The 22648-nt window shown below is 45.1% G+C and overlaps 1 protein-coding gene across 4 annotated transcripts; it reads right to left on the bottom strand.

Moving 5' to 3' along the window:
• Window positions 1–495: 495 nt before the first annotated feature.
• On the bottom strand, window positions 496–20113 carry THAP12 (THAP domain containing 12). 4 transcript variants are annotated; one of them, XM_075919531.2, is made up of 6 exons: window positions 19863–20105; window positions 13080–13232; window positions 9971–10091; window positions 6958–7065; window positions 4208–4244; window positions 496–3353 (listed from the first exon to the last, which is right to left on the bottom strand). In XM_075919531.2, exons 3-6 carry the CDS (start codon window positions 9983–9985, stop codon window positions 1405–1407), a joined length of 2109 nt encoding a protein of 702 aa, XP_075775646.1. In that variant the 5' UTR covers window positions 9986–10091; window positions 13080–13232; window positions 19863–20105; the 3' UTR covers window positions 496–1404. The 4 variants fall into 4 exon arrangements, with proteins under 4 accessions (XP_075775646.1, XP_075775647.1, XP_075775644.1 ...); XM_075919532.2 differs by lacking the exon at window positions 19863–20105 and adding an exon at window positions 14199–16172; XM_075919529.2 differs by lacking the exon at window positions 13080–13232 and having other exon boundaries at window positions 19863–20113.
• Between the last annotated feature and the right edge of the window lie 2535 nt (window positions 20114–22648).

The raw sequence follows: 22648 nt of genomic DNA, 5'->3' as shown, positions 1-22648 counted from the left end.
ATGTTTTACAACACAATGTATATTGTGTAACACTTTCTCTTGTACAGTTGTTTTCCCTGTTTATGGTGGAAAAGATGCACACAACTGGGTAAGAGAAACTTTTTTTTTTTTAAGAAATACAAAAGTGTGATAGTAAGAAAACTGGCAAGGGGGGCTGATGTTTAGTAAAGTTATATTTTAATAATTGTTAAAGAAAACTACATGTCCCATTCAAATACATTTTTATATTGAAGAATGTTATATTTAAAACTATATTGCATTAAATTTTTAAAAACCTCTTACTCAATGTAGTGTATCATATAAATGAAAGATGATACTGCATGTCTCATTCCCAAACCAGATATTGAAATTTACTCCCATTTAATGTAAAGCCATTAGCTGGAATTGTATGAACAATGTAATACAAAAACCACTTTTTTTTTTTTAAACAAACACACCACCACACGCTCTCCATAGGAAGTATTGCTTCATTAATAAATATCAGTACGACTTAAAAAAAGCAAATTCACATTTTATTTTAGATTGAAATAAAACTATACAAAATTGTTTTCTTTGTGCCAAAAATAACAGCAATATCTTCCAAGTCACTTCCCCACAAACAACAAACTGATTTTTAAATTTGTCCAGGTTATGTTTAAAAATGCATATGGGGGCATCACCCTATTCTGTGTAATTGTAAAGACAAAAGCAAATAGGCTTAGTGCTTACGGAATAATTTTTACAGTCAGTATCTTTTAGGATTTTATATTTAATATTCAATTCAGACCTGTTAAAAGCTTAAAGAGAAAAAATAGCTGTGTAGTTCACACAAAGGAATGTAAACAAAACAACCAGGTGATTGAGAACAACCGGCTCCTCCACTGAAACCTTAATGTGCCTTTACACTCACAAATAATCATTTTACATGGAGAACATAGTCCAGGGTGTGATGACTGAGATACAATTCACTCTCCACTAAATTATTCAAATATACTTTCTCCATATCTTTTAAACAGATTCCAAGCAAACCAAAACCCCAGTAACTGTTAAGCAATGGATTTAATTCTACCTCATTTTTCTGCAGTTTTTTATGCATGAGTATGAAACAACCCCATAAGATCCACAGTGATCACAAATTACATTTCCAAAATGACACAACAAAATAAATGAGCACCTAGTCATGTCAATCAGATGAAGAGATTGAGAACTGTCCTTGTGAACCACACGGGTTCATTTTCCAAGGTGTTTCTGTTCACATAATAGTACTTTACTGTGGATCAGTAGACTGCTTGTTCAATCTGAGAACAAAAATGGAAATGCAATTGCAATGATTAAGTTTGTTAAATATATTTTATAGTTTTCCTTTTGATGTTAAAGCCTGAATAGAAAAACTGTTGTTTTAACAAACTAAGTCAAGATTATTTTCTAAGCATCTTCTGTTACTTCTGAATTGTTTGAAGGAAGAAAGTCTTCTTGAAATTCTACTTTGTCTGGATAGAGTTTGATGTAGGTGTCCACCATTAAATCCAAATCATGTTTTATATCAAAGTTTATGTTAAGCAAAGCTAAGTTGCTTGACCTCTGTTCTGTCAAGGTGTTCTTCAAGTATGCCTTCAAGCGCCTTCGTCCCACTTCATATTTCTCATTCTCCACTTTCATCACTGGAAGGATGCATAGAACTTTAAGCAATGCATACACATTAGGGAAAAACTTTATGTCAGGCAAATGAAGTGCTTCATAAATGGTAGCTGGAAGCTCGATATCTTTTCCTCTGTGCTTCCATTTGATTCTCCAACAATGAAGTTCTGCGCAGAGTGTATCTGGATTCGGTAGATCATTTTTGTACATATCAGCATGATGTTCCTCAGATGTATTAAATTTTAGTTGTCCCATGACTGAGGGAACTAAAGATAAACATTTAAGCGCTCTTAGATGTTGTTCTGAGAATATATCTTTCAATTCCTGAATAATGTGCTCTACAGTTGGAACACTAAGTGCTTCTTTGTAGTAATTTTCTGATGTTACATCAGAGTCCAAACTACCTTGCTGTGCTCTGCGAAATTTCCCGGGAAGTTTAATTTGTACATCCAGCTTTGTGGCCAAATTTGTTGCTTCTTCAAACCAAAATTCATGATAAACTTCAATATTCTCCATCACTTCATTCAGTGAATGCAACACTGCTGTTAAGCTGCTGGCTGCAAAAAACACATCTGATGTTTGGCCTTGGAGATTTTTTCCAAAAGCTCTTGTAAAAGACAGAATGTTTTTTAAAACTACAACAGTGACGATGAAGTCAAAATCTGTTAACGCACTTGCAAGTACAAATGCTCGACCAACAACAAAGCTGCTCCATCTGACAGACACATCACTGCTTATGCCATCCAAGCACAACACCAGTGCTTGCATAAGGTCAACTAAAATCTCAAAAGTATCATGTCTACCCGTCCATTGAGAATGGCAAATCTCTTTTAGTTCATTACTCTTTTCCTCGTTGTTCTGGAAAAGAACAGAGATTATATTGTCCAGTTCTACTAGCAATTGTGGTGTCTGATTAAAAAAAGAACACACTTCTTCTATTGTCCCTAGAGCAATAGAAATGCCAACAACAGGAACTGATTTTGCCAACCATACATTTAGAGCACAAGCAGAACAGAGTGTATAAACAGCTTGTGGATACTTTTCCAAGAGTCTTGTAGCTACAATTTTCATTTTTGAAGCAAATCCACTGGAGACAATATACGCTTGACCTCGACAGTACTCCATGTTTAGACCCCATTTTTCAGTAATAGTCGTATGGAATTTAACAGCTAAAATTTCAGCATCTGCCTCATAAGGCAAAAATCCTACAAATTCTTCTCTCAGATTGTGGGACTCATCAACAAATCTCACCAACACTGGCAAGTGTTCCTCACCAGCTATATCTACTACCTCATCAGTGACAATGGAAAAGAAGTGGGAGTCTCTCACTTCCCTGAGCGTCTCTTCTCTTACACAGCTCTCGCAGATCTCAAGCATCTGTTTCTGTTGAGTTTTGGAACAATACTCCAGATTTACTGCAGCCATCTCAAATCGTTTTCTTAGAATCTCATCTCCAGCATTTATTCTGCATTCTAACAGTGCTTGGAAATTATCTGGAGTGAAGATACCTTCTGGAAGGTCATCAGCATTATGGCCATCCAAAGGAATATTTTGTCTGCCCATAAGGATCAAAATTTCAAATAAAGATTTAAGGTAATCTTTGTTTTCTCTCTCTTCCAGTGTTAAAGGAACAGCTTCCTCCTCTTGCTCTTCTCCTCCTTCCTCTGAAGTAGTATTCTGAGCATTGCTCTCATTCAGCTCTTGATTTGCTTGTTCTTGTTCAAAGGCTTCATCAACTACAAAATAAAAGACATTACACATCTAAGACTTCTTCATATAGGAAAGTCTGCTGCATTTACTTGCTCCACTACAATATTTATAAAACTGCTGAATGGAAACTCCATAGTATTTACAATTTAATTAATAGTATTTGTTTGGCACACTATTTATAATACTTTAATTCTGTCCAATAATATTGTAACAATCCTTACTATACAAAATGAATAATGTATTTCATACTATCTTATTTGCCTAAAGTAGTGCTACAAGTCTATAACAGAGGTTCTCAAACTATGGCCAAGGCCTGTGGATAACTTCCTTTAAGGTACGCACCTGGGCCGCTGCACATTTAAAAAAAAAAAAAAAAAAAAAAAAAAAGAAGAAGAAGACTGCTCACCTAATTAGTGGAGCCACACAGATATGACTCCACTAATTAGGTGCCTGGACACTGGATAAGACGCACATGTAACATGAGGTAGTGATCTGGGAGAGGAATAGGGGATGTGCAGTGCTGCACCAGCCAGAGGAAGATGCATCTTTCCTCAATTCCAAGATTATGGTTTCCAGAGAGATGACCCTCCTTCTTAGCCTCACCTCTATTACTACTGTGACAGGGGAGAAACCCTTGTAAATATTAAAATATGAGTTTTGCACTTTTACCTGTACAATAACATGTTAATAATCAAGTTTTATACAGTGCTTTTACCAAGAGCATTTTACAATAGTTAGTAATGGTACAAACAACATTCGGAAATATCATTAAGTGATCTGCTGAGACCCTCAGAAATGTGAGTGGGCTGCGAAAAAAAGAATGAGAACCACTGGTTTACATGTCATTAAGAAATCAAATTTAAATATATTGGCCACTTACTCTTTTGCTGCTTCAATGTCCTTATTTCATCTTCGCTCTTGGGGGGGGAAAAAAAGTTATAATACTGTTTCAAATTGCTGAAGAACTTCAAGACCAACTATTAAAATTCTAAACGAATCCATTTTCAGGGCCCTAATACTCATTAGGCAGGTGCTATACATTCAGAAGAATCTGAAGGTTTTCAGATATAGCCCGGTGAGGTAACAGAAAGAATGTCAAGTCTATCTGAAGATTTGTTTATCTATCACATAGTGGAATAGTACTCCAAAGGAAGAGGGAGTGAGCCCTGTCATTAACATTAAGCAGTTTTAAATTTCGAAAGCACTACATAGTTAGTTTTATGGAAAAATTTTATTCTGCCAGGGAAATATACTAAGTAAATTAACAGAACATTTTCCATTTTAATTGCTAGGGTTTGATCATTCATTAAATGGGCTTATCAAAACCATAAAGAAATGTTTTAGAAATCAACTGTAATGTTCTGCATATGTCACTATACTTAAGAAATGTTGTAGCCCTTAATTTCCATTACACGTAAATTTAGACCATACATAACCGGCAGACAGGGTCTCCGGGAAACATATAATGGAGCCACTGACAATCTTCTACTTCAGCAGAAGCTACTTACTTCTGGTTTGAAACACTTAAAAAGGTGGTCACTATCATTCAATAAAACTAAACAAAACCCAGCAACTCTGGAATTCTGCAAAGTTCAAAACATTAGAGCAGGGGTCGGCAACCTCCAGCACGCATGCCGTAAGTGGCACACAAAATGATTTTCACTGGCACACAAGCCTCCCCACCTGATCCAGTGAGTGGGGAACACCTGCCAAGTCCGAGTGTACCCCTCCTGCTCCATGTTTTACCATTTCCTTTCCCTCAGCTGGGACAGGCTCACGCTAGCATGGCACAGCAGCAATGGCCACTATACCTGCCACCACTGCAGAGAACATAGGCACTCTGGGCACTTTGCTGGTGGGTAGCTGTGGCAGCTTCCAGTGGCACGTGATTTCAGGAGTCCGGAGCATTTTTCAAGTCCACATGAAGCCTCACCATCCACAGTGGCTGCCACACACCATGCAGCCCCCTCCCTCCTTCCATAGTACTGCCTCTGCTGCACAGAGCCCCAGTCTAGCCGCACCACCTACTCCTCCAACTCCAGGCAGCCAGTTGTTGGACCCTCTCCCCCAGAGGACACAAGGCAAAACCCAGCGGAGACTTCAGCACCATGGAGCTTACCTGGAGCGCTGCAAGGCAGGGTGCACTCGGACTTAGCAGGTGTGCTCTGTAATCTGCTGTTCTCTCTCCCCCCCCCACCCCTTCCTCCCCTCAAGGGGGCGGGGGAGGAGATCAGCAACACATGGAGCCGCTCATTCCGCTGCTCTCCACCGCGAACCGTGTCTGGCGGAAAGGGTCAGGGCTTTTGTCACACACCTCCTGCATGACCTCAGAGTGGAAAGCCAAAGCTGGTGCTGCAGCCTCGCCGCTGTGCAGGCTCCCTGCTGTGTGTGGTGGGGGAGGGGCTGAACTCCGACCCTGCTGGGGGAGCAGCAGTGCAGGGACACGTGAGGCTTTCCCCACTGGACGCAAAGCCAGGTAAGCATCATTCCTCATGCCCAGAGCTCCACACCTCAATCCTCCTCACTCATTCCCCTCCCACTGCCAAGACCCCACACCCCAAATTGCTCTGACACCCCCTCTTGCTCCTGCTTCTTCCACCTGGCCAGGCACCCTATTCCACTCTCCCCCTTCTGCACCCCATCCCTCCCCCAAGATCCTGCACCCCATCCATACCCCACTCACTGGCAGCCCTGTCTCGCACACTGAACCCCTCGTTTTTGTCCTTATCCCAGAGCCTAAGGGGATCCATAAAATCCACTAATTCTGGAACTCCAGAAAAGTAAAACTGGCCTGTGGGAAACCCTGAACCCCAGTCCTCCCCTCACTCTGTGAGGCTGGAGTGCCAGAGAAGTGAGGTATCTCAGTTGGGGGGCCACATTTGTGAGGGTTGGGAGTTTTTTGCTTCTCGCTTGAGTGGTCCCCAACTGATTTTTCTGTGGGTCAGTGGCCCCTGGCCCAAAAGAGGTTCCCCACCCCTTCCATAAAGAAAGAAAATTTTGAAAGCTTTTGTGTTGGACATAAATTAGCATTTTACTTTATTTAAAATGAAGTTTGATAAACTAACATGAGAAAGTTAAAATGCTTAATCGGTTTAATCATTTAAATTAAGCCAATCTCCCTAGCTACAACTGGTTCAGAAAATATGGTCGCTGTACCCAGCCTGCCCATGTCTCCTCCCCCCGCCCCCCTTCCCCTCCCCCGGCACGCAGATCTGTAAATAGAAGTGAGTAAGTTAAAAGTTAGCACACCGCTTCTAAAAGGTTGCCGACCCCTGCATTAGAAGGTACAATGGTGATCACACAAATCCATGCTCAGCAAGATTTTCAGTGTAAAATCGATTAAATATATCCATAATCTATATCAAGTCTCTTATACCAAATTTGAGCAATACTTTTTTGTTCTATGTTTATTTTGTTAGAAATTTAAATACTAAAATCTTATGCATCTGTAACTTACTATATAATTAGGGAAAATCTAATAATACCTACTATGGTATTTTCTCTGTAATGACACTCAGAAGGATACAAAAGTGGATGGTATTACTGTTATTTGGGCATCTCTAAAACAAATTTTATTTACGCTTGTTTACTTTTACTGTTCTAATACATGAACTAGAAATTTAAACATACCAGTTCTTTTATTCTCTTTCTGTGCCTGCTGTGGGGATTGTTCAAGTGACTTGTAAGATCAAATATAGTTGGCACGGCATTATCTCGTAAAACTGTTCTGTAAGGACTCTGTAAAGAGAAAGTTGTCTGGATCAGAAATTTCCTTTGAAAACAATCTGCCTCAGTACATAAAAGACTGAAAATAAATTCAAAGATTAGGCTGAACTTTTTACCATTTATATTTGAAGTCTGTAATTTTGACCTTTACTTGGACATTAAAGCTAGGCTGGTCTGTTTCCAGATAGTTTCATGTTAGAGGCATTCAAATACCACTTATTATATAAAGGTCTCTTAAATCTATTTATTTTACATTTATCTTTATCTGTGGTGCCCCTAGCCTCTGTCAGAGGCTGGAAATGGGTTTCAGGAGCAGGATCACTTGGTGATTACTTGTTCTGTTCACTCCCTCTTGGGCATCTTGCATTGGCCACTGTCAGAAGACAATATATTGAGCTAGATAGACCTTTGGTCTGACCCGGTACAGCCGTTCTTATCTTTATACCACACCATCTTCCCCCATGCATTGTTTTTAACGATTGCACATTTAAATGCAACAATTATCCTGACTGAAAGACTCCCATGCATCATTAAGAAACCATGTTATGGCTCTACCTGCTTCAATCATGTTTCTTTGTTCATTACTGTTTTTTACTATGGACAATTAAACAGATATTCTCTCTCCATCTAAAAGTTCATCTACACCTGCAAGTTAGCATGTTCACTTGTGACATAACTGCATTAAAATATCACATGGTAATTGTGATTTTAATTGAAGAATATGCAGTAACAGAAGTCTTCTACATAGTATTTTCATACTAATGTCTGAAAACCTTTTTGCTCTCCTATATAGAATACTAAACAATTTATCTAGCACTGCTCGGGTCCTTAACTCAATTAATTTGTGTTTTTCTTCAGTTAAATCATTTCCCTGGGATGGAGCTGGAGATGAGGGATTCAATATGCAGGTTGCCCCAGGAATAGAGGATTTCCCCTGCCCTCTCTCAACGCAGCAACTTGGGACCAGGTGAGAAGCACCTTTCCATAGCTGTTGCAACTCCTGCAGGCACAGACTGGGGACAAACACACAGACTGAAAGACACACAAAACAGACAAACGTTCTCAAATATATAGGAGATAGCTGTCCCTTTCTTCACCTCATGCTGCCCCAATGGTGTTATAGCTTGCCTGGTTCCCATCTCTGGCCTCTTGTTGCTCTCCTGTGGTCATTATACAGTATAACTGTCCCTGCTTTCCATCCCATATCTACTGGTGCTCCCATGTGGTCATTATATAGCAAAGCCCTCCCTTTCTGTTTTATGAGAAGCAATCCCATTCCAGGCACACATCCCATTTTCCTGGCACAATCAAACCCTTACCTTGCTTTAAGTTATGATAAGAGGGAGATGTATACTGAATTTAGTGGTCCTAGCTCTCACCGTTTAGGGGGAGTTCTTGAACAAACACAGACACACTCAACAATATAGTACATATTTCATAGTTTTGAATAAGACATCAAATATTCTTTAAGTACAGGATTCTATATAGTGAAAACGTAAGCCAGCAAAGATTATTATATTCTGCTAGCAACTGGATTCAGCTGTTATTCCAAGCATATATTATTGCTTTTAAAAAAATCTCAAGCCAAACTAAATTTAATAAAATACTATTTTTTATTTCAAATTAGTCTCTACAAGAGTTTTTTTCCCCCTTAGACACAGTCTGCTTTGACTCCCAGAGCTCAAAATCTGCCCTGCATATTTTTATATTAACATTATGTGGTTGAAAGACCATTTAAAACACAGGAGTCATGCACATTAAACAAAAAAAACCCAATAAATAAATCTGCAACCAGAATTCTAAGTTTGTTGCAGAATCCATGATCCTGTTTCCCACTGTCATGGGAACAGTTAAGATGTCGCCCCATGAGCTAAAGATACTACAGGCACTCCCCGAGTTACGCGGATCCGACTTATGTCGGATCCGCAGTTATGAACGGGGCCCTCTCCCTGGTCTCCAGCAGACCAGGGAGAGGAAGCAAAGCGGCGGAGCACACGGGCAGCGGACAGCCCAGACGCGTCTGGGCTGTCTGCTGCCCGCGTGTTCAGCCGCTTTGCTCCCCGTCCCCCTGGTCTGCAGACCAGGGGGACGGGGAGCAAAGCAGAGCAAAGCCGCGGAGCCCGAGGGCAGCAGGACAGCCACGGCGCGTCTGGGCTGTCCCGCTGCCCCCGTGCTCCGCGGCTTTGCTCCAGACGCCTGTGGTACACCAGCTGGGGCGCTGCCAGTTGGTCCTGTAGCGCCGCTCTGGGCGCTACTGGACCAACCCGGCAGCACCCCAGCTGCTTGCCCCAGGCATCCTGATTCAGCCACTGCTGGTCAGTTTCAGCAGTGGCTGAATCAGAACGCCTGGGGCAGAGCAGCTTGGGTGCTGCTGGGTTGGTCCAGTAGCGCCGAGGAGCGGCGGCGCTACTGGACCAACTCAGCAGCACCCCAGCTGCTCTGCTCCAGGCATCCCCAAGTCAGCCGCTGCTGAAACTGACCAGTGGCTGACTACAGGAAGCCCCTGCCCCGGGCTTCCTGGAATCAGCCGCTGATCAGTTTCAGCAGCAGCTGACTTGGGGATGCCTGGGGTTCTTAAGTTGAATCTGTATGTAAGTCAGAACTGGCATCCAGATTCAGCCGCTGTTGAAACTGATCAGTTTCAGCAGCGGCTGAATCTGGACGCCAATTCCGACTTACATACAGATTCAACTTAAGAACAAACCTACAGTCCCTATCTTGTACATAACCCGGGGACTGCCTGTACATAAAATTAGGAGAGAAACTGTCATCTTCATCTTAAAAATCTTTTATAAGACATGAATATTTAAAAGTAGAAAAAGCCATCTTAATCCTAAGGTTTATGTTTTTAAGCAGGAAAATAAACTTAGTTACATTTTACACACTGTGAAAAAGATGTTTAGTTGCCTTTACTTACGCTTCTACATATCATAGAGGTCTCAAAGTGCTTGGCACATAATCTGTAATGCTTGTTCAACTGATCTGGCGTTTTATCTTCTAAATCTGCCCTTCGACAGTTCTCCACCCACCTCTGACATCTGTATGTAAAACACAAACGTTAGCTACTTTAATAGCTTAAACTTAAACAAAAAGCCCTTTATATTTCCTAAGACTTAGTCACCATCCACAAACTTTTTCTTTTTACATTAATGTTTGAAATTAGCCTTTTAATACATTTTCAGATGTGTTTGGGGGCTACTAGTCAAATTACAAGGGGGGGGGGAGTGAGGCAGACAAACGCGCTCCTGTTTGAACCATTTTAAACATTTTAAAAATGTATCTCTTTTTATTCACTGTTTAATACCACCTCAGAAGCTTAAATATTTCAATCTTTTCCTCAAAGCAATATTTTTCTAACTACACCTCAGAAAAAAACCACCTGTTGTGCAGTTATTCATAAGTGCTGACATGCTAAAATTTTATTCTTAAAGAAAAACATTTATTCCTTCATTAGTAAAACTGATAAATTTTAAAAGTAGATTTGACACAAAATACAATTTTAAGTATTTTTCTTTTTGGTGACTTTCCATGGGAAAAGATATATATTTACAATGGATCTTTAGATATTAAAATAAAAAAAATTGTCAACAGGTTTTCTAAAGTAAAAGACAGGAAATCCAGAGAATCATTTCAAATAAATCTTCAATAGACATACATACAGTGTATTATAAAATGTTTGGTTTTGTGCCATCTCAAGAACCATTGTTTAATTTTCTGCCACATATCAGAACTTGGAAGAAGTCATGCTCTTAATAAAACCCCTTTTAGATCCAGAAGGCAGTATGTTCTCTTGTGCATAAAACATGTTAAGGAGCAAATGATATGAATTTATTAGTTGGCTTTCCATTTATCCCAATGGATGTATTTAATCAGATTTTTGCCAAGGATTTTTTGAGCCAGCACATGCACAAGATTGACTGCAAAATTAAGATAATGAAGCTCATCTGCTATTTCATTTGTGCATGTCCCTCAGAAAAATGTCATTAATCAACAAGTTTCTAGCAGTTTCTATAACTTACTATTTTCCAAAAATTGACTAACAACAAAATAGAATTCTCTGGTAGGACTATTATCTATAGATAGATTCTTATTGGTATTTTGAAGTTTTCACCACATGACATTACAGAAACTAATCATCGGTACCAGGCAAATTGATTTAAACTACAATAAGGAACAGAATTATCAGACATATAGATGAACACAGTTTGTTGGGGAAGAGTCGACATGGCTTTTGTAAAGGGAAGTCATGCCTCAATAATCTACTAGAATTCTTTGAGGGCATCAACAAGCAGATGAACAAGGGGGATCCAATGGATATAGCATACTTAGATTTTTCAGAAGGTCTTCGATAAAGTTCTTCATCAAAGAATCTAAAGCAAAGTAAGCTGTCATGGGATAAGAGGTAAAGTCCTCTCATAGAAAAGGAACAGACTAAAACAGGGGTTGGCAACTTGTGGCACACAAGTCAGTTTTCAGTGGCACGTGGAGTCTGCAGCGGGAACTCACTCCCTGCCCCCCCCCCCCCCCCCCCCCAGAGACCACATAGCTGCAAGACTTGGAGCACAAGCTCCAGCTTCCGGGCGCACGGGGGAGATGAAGAAAGCCTTGACTTGATTCCGCCCCTGGTGTCCCCAAGAACCATCCTGGCTCCCCACCCACCTCCATCAGGCAGCACAGGGACCCCATGCAGAGCTGAGACAGCCTCCCCCCTCCCAGGATTGAAGCTGCTCCTACAGGTTTGCCGCTGCAGCTCTGCCCTCCCCAGCCTCGCTAGCATGCAGGGGAGCTAAGAGAGGAGTGGGGGAGTCCGCACCTGGTGCCCAAGAGCTCCCACGGCTCTATCTATTTCCACTAGGCGGCACAAGGACCCCACACAAAACCTAGACACTCCCCATGGGAGGCGTGGATGAGTGGGGGCCAGGGGCAGAGGAAGCAGGGGTCAGGGTGAGGAGGTAATGGGGGAACTGGGGTGTGATGTGGTAGGCTCAGAGGGTTGGGGGTTTTTGGAGTAGTTTTTTTGCTTCTCACTTGTAAGGTCCCCAACTGATAGTTCCCCACCCCTGCATAAAGAAAGAAAACATTAAAACTTTTTGTGTTGGACATAAATTAATAAACTTCATTTTCAATAAAGTAAAATGATAAACTAACATGAAAAACTTAAAATGCTTAGTCTGTTTAATCATTTAAATTAATCCATTCTCCATAACTGCAGCACTAGCAAAACGGCTCAGGTTTAATTAACAGAGTTTTCATTAGCAACTGGTGGTCCATGGAAAGGTTTGAATTGAGCCAAGTGATCCAGGGACCAAAAAATGTGAGAACCACTGCGCTAGAGTGGGCTGGGCAGTGGCGGGGCTTGGCGGTGGTGAGGGCAGCTGAGGGGAGAGGAAAACACGCGGGGGGGGGGGGATCCCTTACCTCAAAGCCAGAATGGCCCCTGGGTGCCTGGCAGGAAGATGAGGACACCATGGACTAGACCCCCACGGGACCCGAACCCCAGCACAGCTGGACAATCGGGTCACCAACCCAACCCTGCCTCACCCATTTCCCTGAACCTCTCAACCCCCTGAGCCACCCTGAACCCAGCTTGTGTTGGCAATCCATTCTTGCAGAGGGCATGATGCTGGAGCCAGGGCCAGTTTCCTGCAGGGGGGGGGAGAACCCGGGGGGGGGGGAACCCTGAGCCTCCACACCATATCCAGCTTCCATGGAAGCACGCACATGCGCTGCTCCTCCCCTCCCAACAGGAAAAACTGGAACGAAGTCCAGGGCAGGAGACCAAGCAGAGTGCATGGTGGAGAGCTCCTCCTCCCCCACCAGGAGAGCAGCACGGCCCAGGGCATGAGGGTTACATCTTGGCATGCCACTTTGGAAAGACTGGTGATCCTTGGATTAAAAGATAGGAAACAGAGGGTAGAAATAAATGGCTAATTTTCAGAATGGAGAGCGGTAAATAGCTATATTGTTCCCACCAGGGATCTGTACTGGGACAAGTATTGTTCAACGTATTCATAAGCAGGGCTCACCAAGTGGCGGTGAGTCCTGCGGTTCTGCGAGCTGCGCATGTGCAGATCGTGCTGTGCATGCGCATATCATGCTGCGCCGGCTGTGCCAGCTTGTAATCTATTCGCCACAGGCGAGTAGATTACATGATTTGTCGAGCCCTGTTCATAAGTGATCTGGAAAAGAGAGTAAACAGTGAAGTGGAAAAATTTATAGAGGATACAAAACTATGCCAGATAATTGAGTGAAGAGTGACTGTGAAGACTTACAAAGGCTCTCATAAAACTGAGTGGACAACAAAATGGCAATTAAAATTTGATGTTAATAAATGCAAAGTAATGCACATTTGAAAACATAACAGAATACATATAAAATGATGGGGTCTAAATCAGCTCTTAACACTCAAGAAAAAGATCTTTGAGTCGTGGTGGATAGTTCTCTGAAAACATTTACTCAATGTGCAGCAGCAGCCACAAAAACAAGCCAAATGTTGGGAATCATTGAGAACAGGATAGATAATAAGACAATAAATATCATATTGCCTCTATATAAATCCATGGTACACCCACATCTTGCAAAAGCGACGAGGAGTCCTGTGGCACCTTATAGACTAACTGAAGTGTAGGAGCATAAGCTTTCGTGGGCAAAGACCCACTTCGTCAGATGCATGCATCTGACGAAGTGGGTCTTTGCCCACGAAAGCTTATGCTCCTACACTTCAGTTAGTCTATAAGGTGCCAAAGGACTCCTCGTCGCTTTTGCAGATTCAGACTAACACGGCTACCCCTCTGATACTTGATACCCACATCTTGAACACTGCATGCAGATCTTTTTGTCCCATCTCAAAAAGGTACAGAGAAGAACAATAAAAAGGATTAGGGATATGGAAAAGTCTCCCTGGCAGTAGAGATTGATAAGAATGGGACATTTCAGCTCAGAAGAGAGATGACTAAAGGTGATTCAATAGTGTTATTTACTCTGTATCATACTAAGAGCTACAGGTCACCAAAATAAATCAATAGTCAGAAGGTTTAAAACAACAAAAAGAAATATTTCACACAATCTGTGGAACTCTTTACCAGAGGATGCTGTGAAAGTAAGAAGCTGAGAATGGGAGACAGGATGGATCACTTGATGATTACCTGTTCTGTTCATTCCCACTGAAGCATCTGGTATTGGCTACTGCCAGAAGAAAGGGCACTGGGCTAAATGGATCAATGGACTGACCCAGTATGGCCATTCTGAGATACGGTATAATGCCTGAAAATCCACACAAAACCCATACAAGAGTAATGACTGGGTCACTATCATATAAATAGATGTTCTACATCCACCAGCTCCTCCTTGATGTATGCCCCAACCTAAACAAAATCAAAGAGGACCAGAGATGACTGTACAGAATTACAGCATTATGATTGACACTAAGGAGAATTCCTTCTGAGTTACTTCTAATAGAAGTCTTGTTTTCAGTGATATTTTACTTCAACTGATCCAACTTCTAGTTACTCCCCAAATGTTTCCAGCTGAGCTCAGATTTTTCACACTTAGTCTAGATCAGTGTTTCCCAATTTTATTTGGCCACGGAACCCTTTTAAACTCGAAAAATTTTTGCCGAACCCCTAATAACAGTCTTATATATGGAGTTGAAAAAGTAGGCCACAAATAAGTAAGGATAAAATAATAAACAAATGCTAAACAAGGTCATGAGATCAACATTTAGTTTAACTGCACATATTTAAAAACAAAAAGTCACATTTAGTGTGTACAAAAAAAATGTTAAATCATAAAATGTTATTGTAGTGCAATTTTCTTGAGGAACCCTTATTTTCACATAGAACCACAGGGTTCCATGGAACACCATTTGGGAAACACTGGTCTAGATCTCTTAAAAAAATATATTGATTCTGGTAGGATCCCCAGTGGTTATGGGACTATCTCTGCCCCGAACAGAGAAGACACACTACCTTCTCCAAAAATGTTTTAAGAAGGGTGTGGAGAGATTTACAAACAAAATCATAGAATATTAGAACTGTAAGGGACCTCAACAGATCAAGTCCAGTCCCCTGACCTCATGGCAGGACCAAGCACGGTCTATATCATCCCTGATACATGTCTGTCTAACCTACTCTTACATATCGCCAGTGATTGCCATTTTTCCGAAAAAACTTCACTTACATCCACACTGCAATCGCGTTCTTTCGAAAGAAAATTGAAAGAACAGAGGGGTTGTTCTGACATTGGTAAACCTCTTTCTATGAGGAAAAAGCTTTTTTCGGGTCAAGGGCCACTGATCCACAGAAAAAAATCAGTTAGGGACCACACAAGTGAGAAATAAAAAATTCTTCTCCAAAAATCCCCAACTTTCACTGATGTGGCCCCCAACTGAGACACCTCACTCCTCTGGCGCTCCAGCCTCACAGGGTGAAGGGAAGGGCCAGGGAGGACTGAGGTTCAGGGTTTCTCAGAGGCCAAATTTACTTTTCTGGGGTTCCAGAATTAGTGGATTTTATGGATCCCCTTAAGTCTGGGATAAGGACAAAAATGAGAGGTCTAGTGTGAGAGACAGGGTTGCTAGTGAGTGATGTAGGGAACAGGTGCAGGAGCTGGGAAGGAGATGGGGTGCAGAAGGGGGATAAATTGTGAGGTCTGGATGGGCGATAGGGTGCAGAAGCAAGCTGGGAGTAGGTTGTCTGGCTAGATGGAGGGAGTATGAGGAAACTACGATACAGTGTGTGGCCAGGAGGGAAGGTGTAGGAGTAGGATGGGGGTAGGATGTCTGACCAGGAGGGAGTGCCTGACTAGGAGGGAGGGTGCAGGAGCAAGGGAGGGTGTTGGCGCAAGCTGGGTGGTGCAGGATCCTGGCAGGGGAAGGGGAGTAAGTGAGGGAGACTGGGGTGTGGGTGTCTGCACATGAGGGGAGACGCTTACTTGGCTTCCCACAGCCTTGCAGTTGGGAAAGCCTCACACATCACTGCACTGCCATTCCCCCAGCAGGGTGGAGAGGGGGATGGAGTTCATTTGTGACCCCGCCCCCACACACACACAGCAGGAAGCCTGCTCAGCCAGGAGGCTGCAACACCAGCTCTGGCTTCCTGCTCAGAGGGTATTGGAGGGGGCGGGGGGCAAGAGAGGTGTGAAGAAAGCCTTGAGCTTCCTCACCAGACCCAACTCTCAGCAGAGAGTGTCAGAGCTAGCAGCTCCATGCACTGCCACTCCCCCAGCGGGGTGCAAAGGGGCGGCAGGAGAGTGAGCAGCAGCACATGGAGCGCACCTGCAGTGCCCCAGCCAGGCTCCACGTGGCCCCTCCCAGGGCTGAAGCGGCAGCTCCAAGGTGTTGAGGTCCAGAAGCGACTCCACTGGATTTTGCCTCTGACCTGGCAGCCTCCCACATTCAAAGGCAGCATTGGCAGCCGCTGTAATAACAGGCAGCGATCTGGAGGAGGCAGTGGCTGTGCGGCCAGATCAGGGCCCTGCGTGGAAGAGGCAGGCCCACAAGAGAATGGAGGGGGCCGTGCAGCACGCAGTACTGGAGCAGCTGCACCAGGTGGCGGTGGCTTGCTGGGACTCAAACAATCCTCTGGACTCTGGAAACCACATGCCACCAGAAAACACCAAAGCTGCCTGCCGGCAAAGCGCCCAAAATGTATGTTCTCTGTGTGTGCGGGGAGGGGGGGAAGGGGCGGGCAGGGAGGGTATGGAGGCCATTGCTGCTGCACCATGCTAGTATGAGCCTTTCCCAGCTGGGAGAAGGGAAATGGCAATGCACAGAGCTGGGAGGAGGGCGGGGGGCAATGTTTTCCACATGCCAAATCAGGTGGGGAGGTTCATGTGCCAGTGAAAATCATTTTGCGTGCCACTTATGGCATGCATGCCATGTATTGACCACACAGGGGTCAGCCACATAATTTGTACCGACTACACGATTAGTCAATAAGCACTGCTCTGCAGAGCCACAGTGGGGGTAAGCTCCCGGAACCACCTCGAGCCGAGACTGAGCAGTCCTAGCTCGTGCTGGCTCGGGGAAGCCACCCACGCTGCAGCTTTGCATTTTAAATATGTTAAGAGTTTCCAGGATGTTACTGTATTTAAAATGCAGAGGCGCAGTGTCCTGGACCAGCACAAGCTGAACTGGTCACTCCTGGCTCACACCGAGTCCAGCAGCTCATCTGCAGCAGCCAGGGCAGCCCCTTCACGTGGCCAGCCTGGGCCACTACAAACAGGGGCTGCTTGGTGGAGCAACCTCCCCTCAGATAGAGGCAGCAAAAGGGGTGGGGCAGAGGGTGGCATCACAGAGACAGTGCTGGGAATAACTGGTTTTTAAGCCAGCTCCCTCCAGCAATGTCTCCTGTCCCTCCCCCCTTATTGCCTCTCATACAGAGACGGTGGGGAGGGGGGAGGGGGAAGGAGTGAAGCCAGTAGTTGAGTGCTCCACCAGACTACCTGATAAGCTTATATTTTTAGCGGGTGGTCGAGTAGCTGATTACTCTCTAATCTAACATCTGTAGACAGCACCAAATCTCCTTGATTTTGCAGAAACTGTAGCCATCTTCATTATTCAGTAGAAAAAGGTAGTCTACATAGATCATGCCTGGGCAAAATACCCATTGCAGCCCAGATCCAGCCCGCCAAGCCTCCAGATCTGGCCGGCAAATGGAGTGGAGAGCTTCAGGCAGACTCCCTGCCTGCCCCTGCACATTGCTGAGAAAAGCAACCATTGTGGGGGCTCCGTATGAACAGCTGTGAGCCCAAGGGAGGGGGAAGAGACTTCATGTGCTGCCCCTGCCCCTAGCACAATCCCATTGGCTAGCAGCTTGCAGAGCACCCTCCCTCTCCCTTCAGGCTCCTAGCTATTCAAAAACTACATGGCCCCTGAGGGAGCAGGGCAGGGAGTCTGCTCGAAAAGGCTGCTGGCTAGGAGTCAAGTAGGTAAGTCTCCCAGGCAGAGCCTGCCTCTGGCACTCCAACCCTCTGCCCTTCATCCCACATAACCCAAACCCTATTCCCCCCTTCCTGTTCCCATATCCCCTCCCAAATCCTGCACCCCAATCCTCTGTCCCAGATCAAAACCCAAACCCCTGCATCTTAGCTCCCTTCCCCAGGTCTCAACTGCCTCCTTCACTCAAACTCCCTCCCAGACCTCACACTTTTTCCTGCATCCCAATCCCTTACAGCAAGCTCTCTTCCGTACCCTAACTCCATCCAAAACTTCACACCTCCTCCATTAACATGGAAGACTGCAGCTCTTGACCACTTTTCAAAGTCTTGGATACCCACCCATCAAAAAGTATTGCCCACCATGACACACGATGGATTTCAACAAGCACTATTCTATCTTGATGAAGGAGGTAGACTGGAGGTGGTGCAACATCAGCAGATTAAGGATGATACAGTGTAGTCAAGAACATGGTTAATCAATGAGCCTGGGCTCATCAGTAAAAAAAGCCTTTTGGTTAAATGCAGTCCCTCCCCCTCGCTGCCTCGGATACAGAGGCAGTGGGGGCGGGAGAGAGTGTGACATGAGTCAGTGCATGGAACCGCCTGGCTTTAAAAGCTGGTTTAAAAGCTGGCTCCCCCCCTCTCGCCCCAAGCAACAGTTTCCCCCCCCCCCCCCCCCAGCTGCTACCTCCTTCAGAGGCAGCAAGGGGGGGCGGGAGGGAAATGGGAGCCAGTGCTCATGGGAGCCAGCTCCCACCTCTCCCATCTCCTGTGTCATACCTATTGAAAACTTCAGCAGATACATGTTTACACAAACACATTTTAACATCTGTACAGGAAACACAGGACTACAGATTCAAGTGCCAACTCTTCCAGTATATTAAAGGGTAGATTTACCAAATACCAGGTTACAGAATTCTGCAGGCTGTACATGGTGAGTGGAATGCGTTCTGACCACTATATATTAAGCAGACAGCAAGTCTGATAACCTGCCTTTCAACATCATTTTCAAAAGCAGCCACTGCATTTGGATACTTCAGTGATGAGAGTGCTCATCCTGGGACAGTTTGGAGCTGATTTTCAGAAGTGCTGAGCATCCATAAATTCCCACTGAACTCATCTGGAGTTGCCACATAATTGAACACCGAGGCCCAAGCAATTTCAGGTGAGCTACCAAGAAGAGAGACAATCCAAACCCGTGAAAATGTTGGCCATAGTGTCTTGTTGAGACTAGGAAAAAAAAAAAAAACCTAACTGGCCTTTGACATGCATAGCCCAGTTAGGACCAAGATACACTAGGGAGTTCAATGCTTTGCAGGAGCCTATGTTTACCTCTTTGACGGGGTGTTTTCAATGGGAGCTCCTAGCTGTCACCTTCACCCTCCTACCTGGCTCTCATGCCCCCTACCCACTTCACACACCCCCAGGCCTCTGCCCACCTCTCCGCCCATGCAGCCGCCTTCCCGGCCCCCCTCACACTCCGACCCCGCTCTGCCCCATAGCCCCGGCCCGGCCCAGACTGCCCCCGCCCCGCTCCCGTCACTCACTCCGAGCCCCCGGCCGTGTCTGCGCAGCCGCCCGTCCGCCTCCCAGTCCCAGCCCCGGGCCGGAGGCTTGGCCGGAGCCCCGCCCCCGGGAGCCGCGCGCGGCCTCCTCGGGCTCACTGAGGCGAGCGGCTCCGGCTCCAGCCCGTCCCGCCCCGCGCAGCCCTTGGCGGGCCCGGCCCCCCGGCGAGGAGCGACCCCCGGGCAGGCGGGCGGGCGGGCGGGAGGCAGTTGGGCCCGGGCGCGCTCCCGGGGTCGCCTCCCCGCCGGGCCAGCCCGCCCGCGGGAGCCGCCAGGCCGGAGCGCGGCGGCCCGCGCGGGTCTCACCTGACCGGGTCGCGGGGGAAGCGGAAGAAGGCCAGGTCGGACTGGGTGCTCTTGCGCGTGCAGTTGGGAGCCGCGCAGAAGTTCGGCATGGTCCCCGTGCCGGGTCCCTGCCCCTTTAAATCCGCGCTCCCTCCGGGCCGGAGGGCGGGGGGGGGGAGGGGAAGCGGCTCTACACTGCTGTGAGCGGCCGGGAGGATTCACCGCCACCCTCCTCCGGGACAGAGCCGCCTCCTTCCCACCAGGCACCGCGCCCGACAGCGGGGTGGCGCGCACGCGCTGCAAGCCGCCCGAGGGCGCGGGAGGAGAGGCGGCGTGCGCATGCGCTTTCCAGAGACATGCTGTTTGGGGGGGGAGCCGTGTTCCCTCCTGGTTCCCCCGGGCGGAAAGGGGTGCGCACGCGCAGAAGACACTAGTGGTACCAAGATGCCACGACTTGGGGGGGGGGGCGGGGATCAAGGCTGGCTCTGCGCAGAGGTTGCCTAGAGCAGAAGGTTGGGTTTCTAAGGGCAGGAATGGGCTGAGGCTGCAGCTAGCCTTTTAATTACTGCCCTGCAAATCCCCTGCTTTATATCCATGGGTATCCAGAGCGGCAGATGTGGATGCAGATGTCCAACGCTCATTTTTACAGATGTGGCTACACATTTTGTAGCTAGAATCCTGCAGATTTATTACATCCACGGGTACCTGCATCCACAGATGTGAACAGATATATTCATGGATCATTTTTGTGGCTCAGATAGAAAATTAGTATCTGCCCAGGGCTCTACTTACAGTGGGGCTGAGACCCATGCTGGAGGCAGAAGACCTATAACTACATCTTATCTGCCATAGCTGGTGGCCTTAGCTACCAGGGTTGGCTATATAACTCTTCTGACTCCAAGTGGAGGCTGCAGCAGCCAGGGCCAAGTTCAACTAGGGATTCCTCTCTATCCATTCAACACAGAACTGGCTCGAACCCCCATCTAGCAACCTGGGAAATTCACACACCATTCCGGGTACGTCTGAGAGGCAGTGCTTCCCCACCCACAAGCACAGAGTCTAAGTAAAGAAAATAAACTTTTAATAAAAAGTTATTGATGAATGGCATTAATTTGGGAAAACACCATAAACAGTTCATAAAAACATGAGTAAAAGTCCCATCCCAAATACATTGGTCAATGTCCTTTTCCTCTCAGGTTCTTAAGTCCAGCAAATTAAATGTCCCATTTACATGTCCAAGCCTTCTTTGTACCCCACTCACAGTTGCTGCCTTCTGTCAGAACAGACTCGGAGTTCAGAGGTGCATCCGTGGAGTTCACCTCCAATTCTGAGTGGGGAGAGGTAAAGAGGCATCTTACTCTGCTGGTCACCCGCTTGCTCACTGCTGTTGCCCTGATGGCCATTTGTATCGCCTCTTTTCCACTGCCACCCTGTTGGCTGCTCATCGTATCTCTCCGCTGCCACCCTGTTGGCTCTCAATCACCATCCACTGCCATTCACTTCTTGGCTGTGACTAATGTTTTGGACCATCAGTCCCAAAATGATTTCAACTCTTACCAAGCAGGGTAGAAGAAACACAACTCCAACACAATTACCATAAGAAAAGAGGCACCTAATGATGCCTTTTTAGCTTTATTATATAGTAGGAGGGAACAGGTCAAACCAATCCAGACTGGGGAGGTTATATAGCCTTCTGACTAAAATAACTTTCCCTCACCCCTCTCAAAGATGAGCCCCTGCATTGGCAAGCTACTTTCTGATAATTATGCGCCTTTTAATTTGGAACAATGGAAGTCCTACTTTTCTCTATTTCCACAAAATTACAAACATTGGTAACCATACTTTAGCTATCCCTGCATTTAATACAAACATAACCAGTGTTGGGTCACAAATTGTTGATTACAATGACCAAAATGCCACTTATCTGCTGAATATATAACAAATATAAGCAAAGCAAGAGCAAACCTACAGTCTCTCCTCACTCCCGGCTAGTTGTAAGGGATGCATTCCTTTTTATCCTGATTACATTTATCATTGAGGTGTCTAAGATCAGATCTCCTTTTGACTTACCAGCCACTATTATAAGCACCACCTGTTTGTCTTAGGAACTTGACTTGGACAAATAACCTGCTTAGTTTAAATATGAATTCCAAAGTAGTGGAAAAATTGCTGCTATTCCTGGAGATGTGTACTGTAGAACCATTTCAAAGAGTGACTGAGATGATCAGGTGAGAGAGAGAAAACACCTCAGCTAACAGAATTTCAGACTCTTCAGTCTATTAAAGATCCTTATTGTCCCCTTGAACCACTAAATATTGAGATTTGAGCTGTGGTGGACAGTTGCATGTGTGGAGCTGACAACTGTTGGCAGGTGGGATTGAATCTGGGACTTTATGGGCTCTATAGTATATGCTAAAAGCCAACTCATTCCTATGCTTCACTCTCTTTCTCAGTAGTCTAAGTGCCTCTGGGTTTTCTCAGTAGTCTAAGTGCCTCTGGGTTACACACGCATCAATTGACTATCCCCAAGTGATCTAGCAACCCTAATAGTGTATGCATGAGCAGACAATGCAATACAGTGCACAAAAATAGCTGTGTAATTTTGGATTGCATCCTATCACATAGCAAAGATGTAAATGGAATATAGATTTCAATTCTGAGCTTTTTCTTGTTGGAAACAAAATGAAGAGAGTTTAGAGGAAAGTAACAAAAAACACAAAGGAGAAGGTTTGATTATGGAGAAAGATGAGATTATACATATAGCTCAGCCAAATGTTCTAAAGTCAGTAGACATGGTAAGAGAGTTG

Source organism: Pelodiscus sinensis, chromosome 1 (assembly GCF_052426305.1).
Source record: "Pelodiscus sinensis isolate ZL-2025 chromosome 1, ASM5242630v1, whole genome shotgun sequence".
Lineage (NCBI taxonomy): Eukaryota > Metazoa > Chordata > Testudines > Trionychidae > Pelodiscus > Pelodiscus sinensis.
Note: the sequence above shows the minus strand (reverse complement) of the source record. Positions and strands in the feature narration are given on the sequence as shown.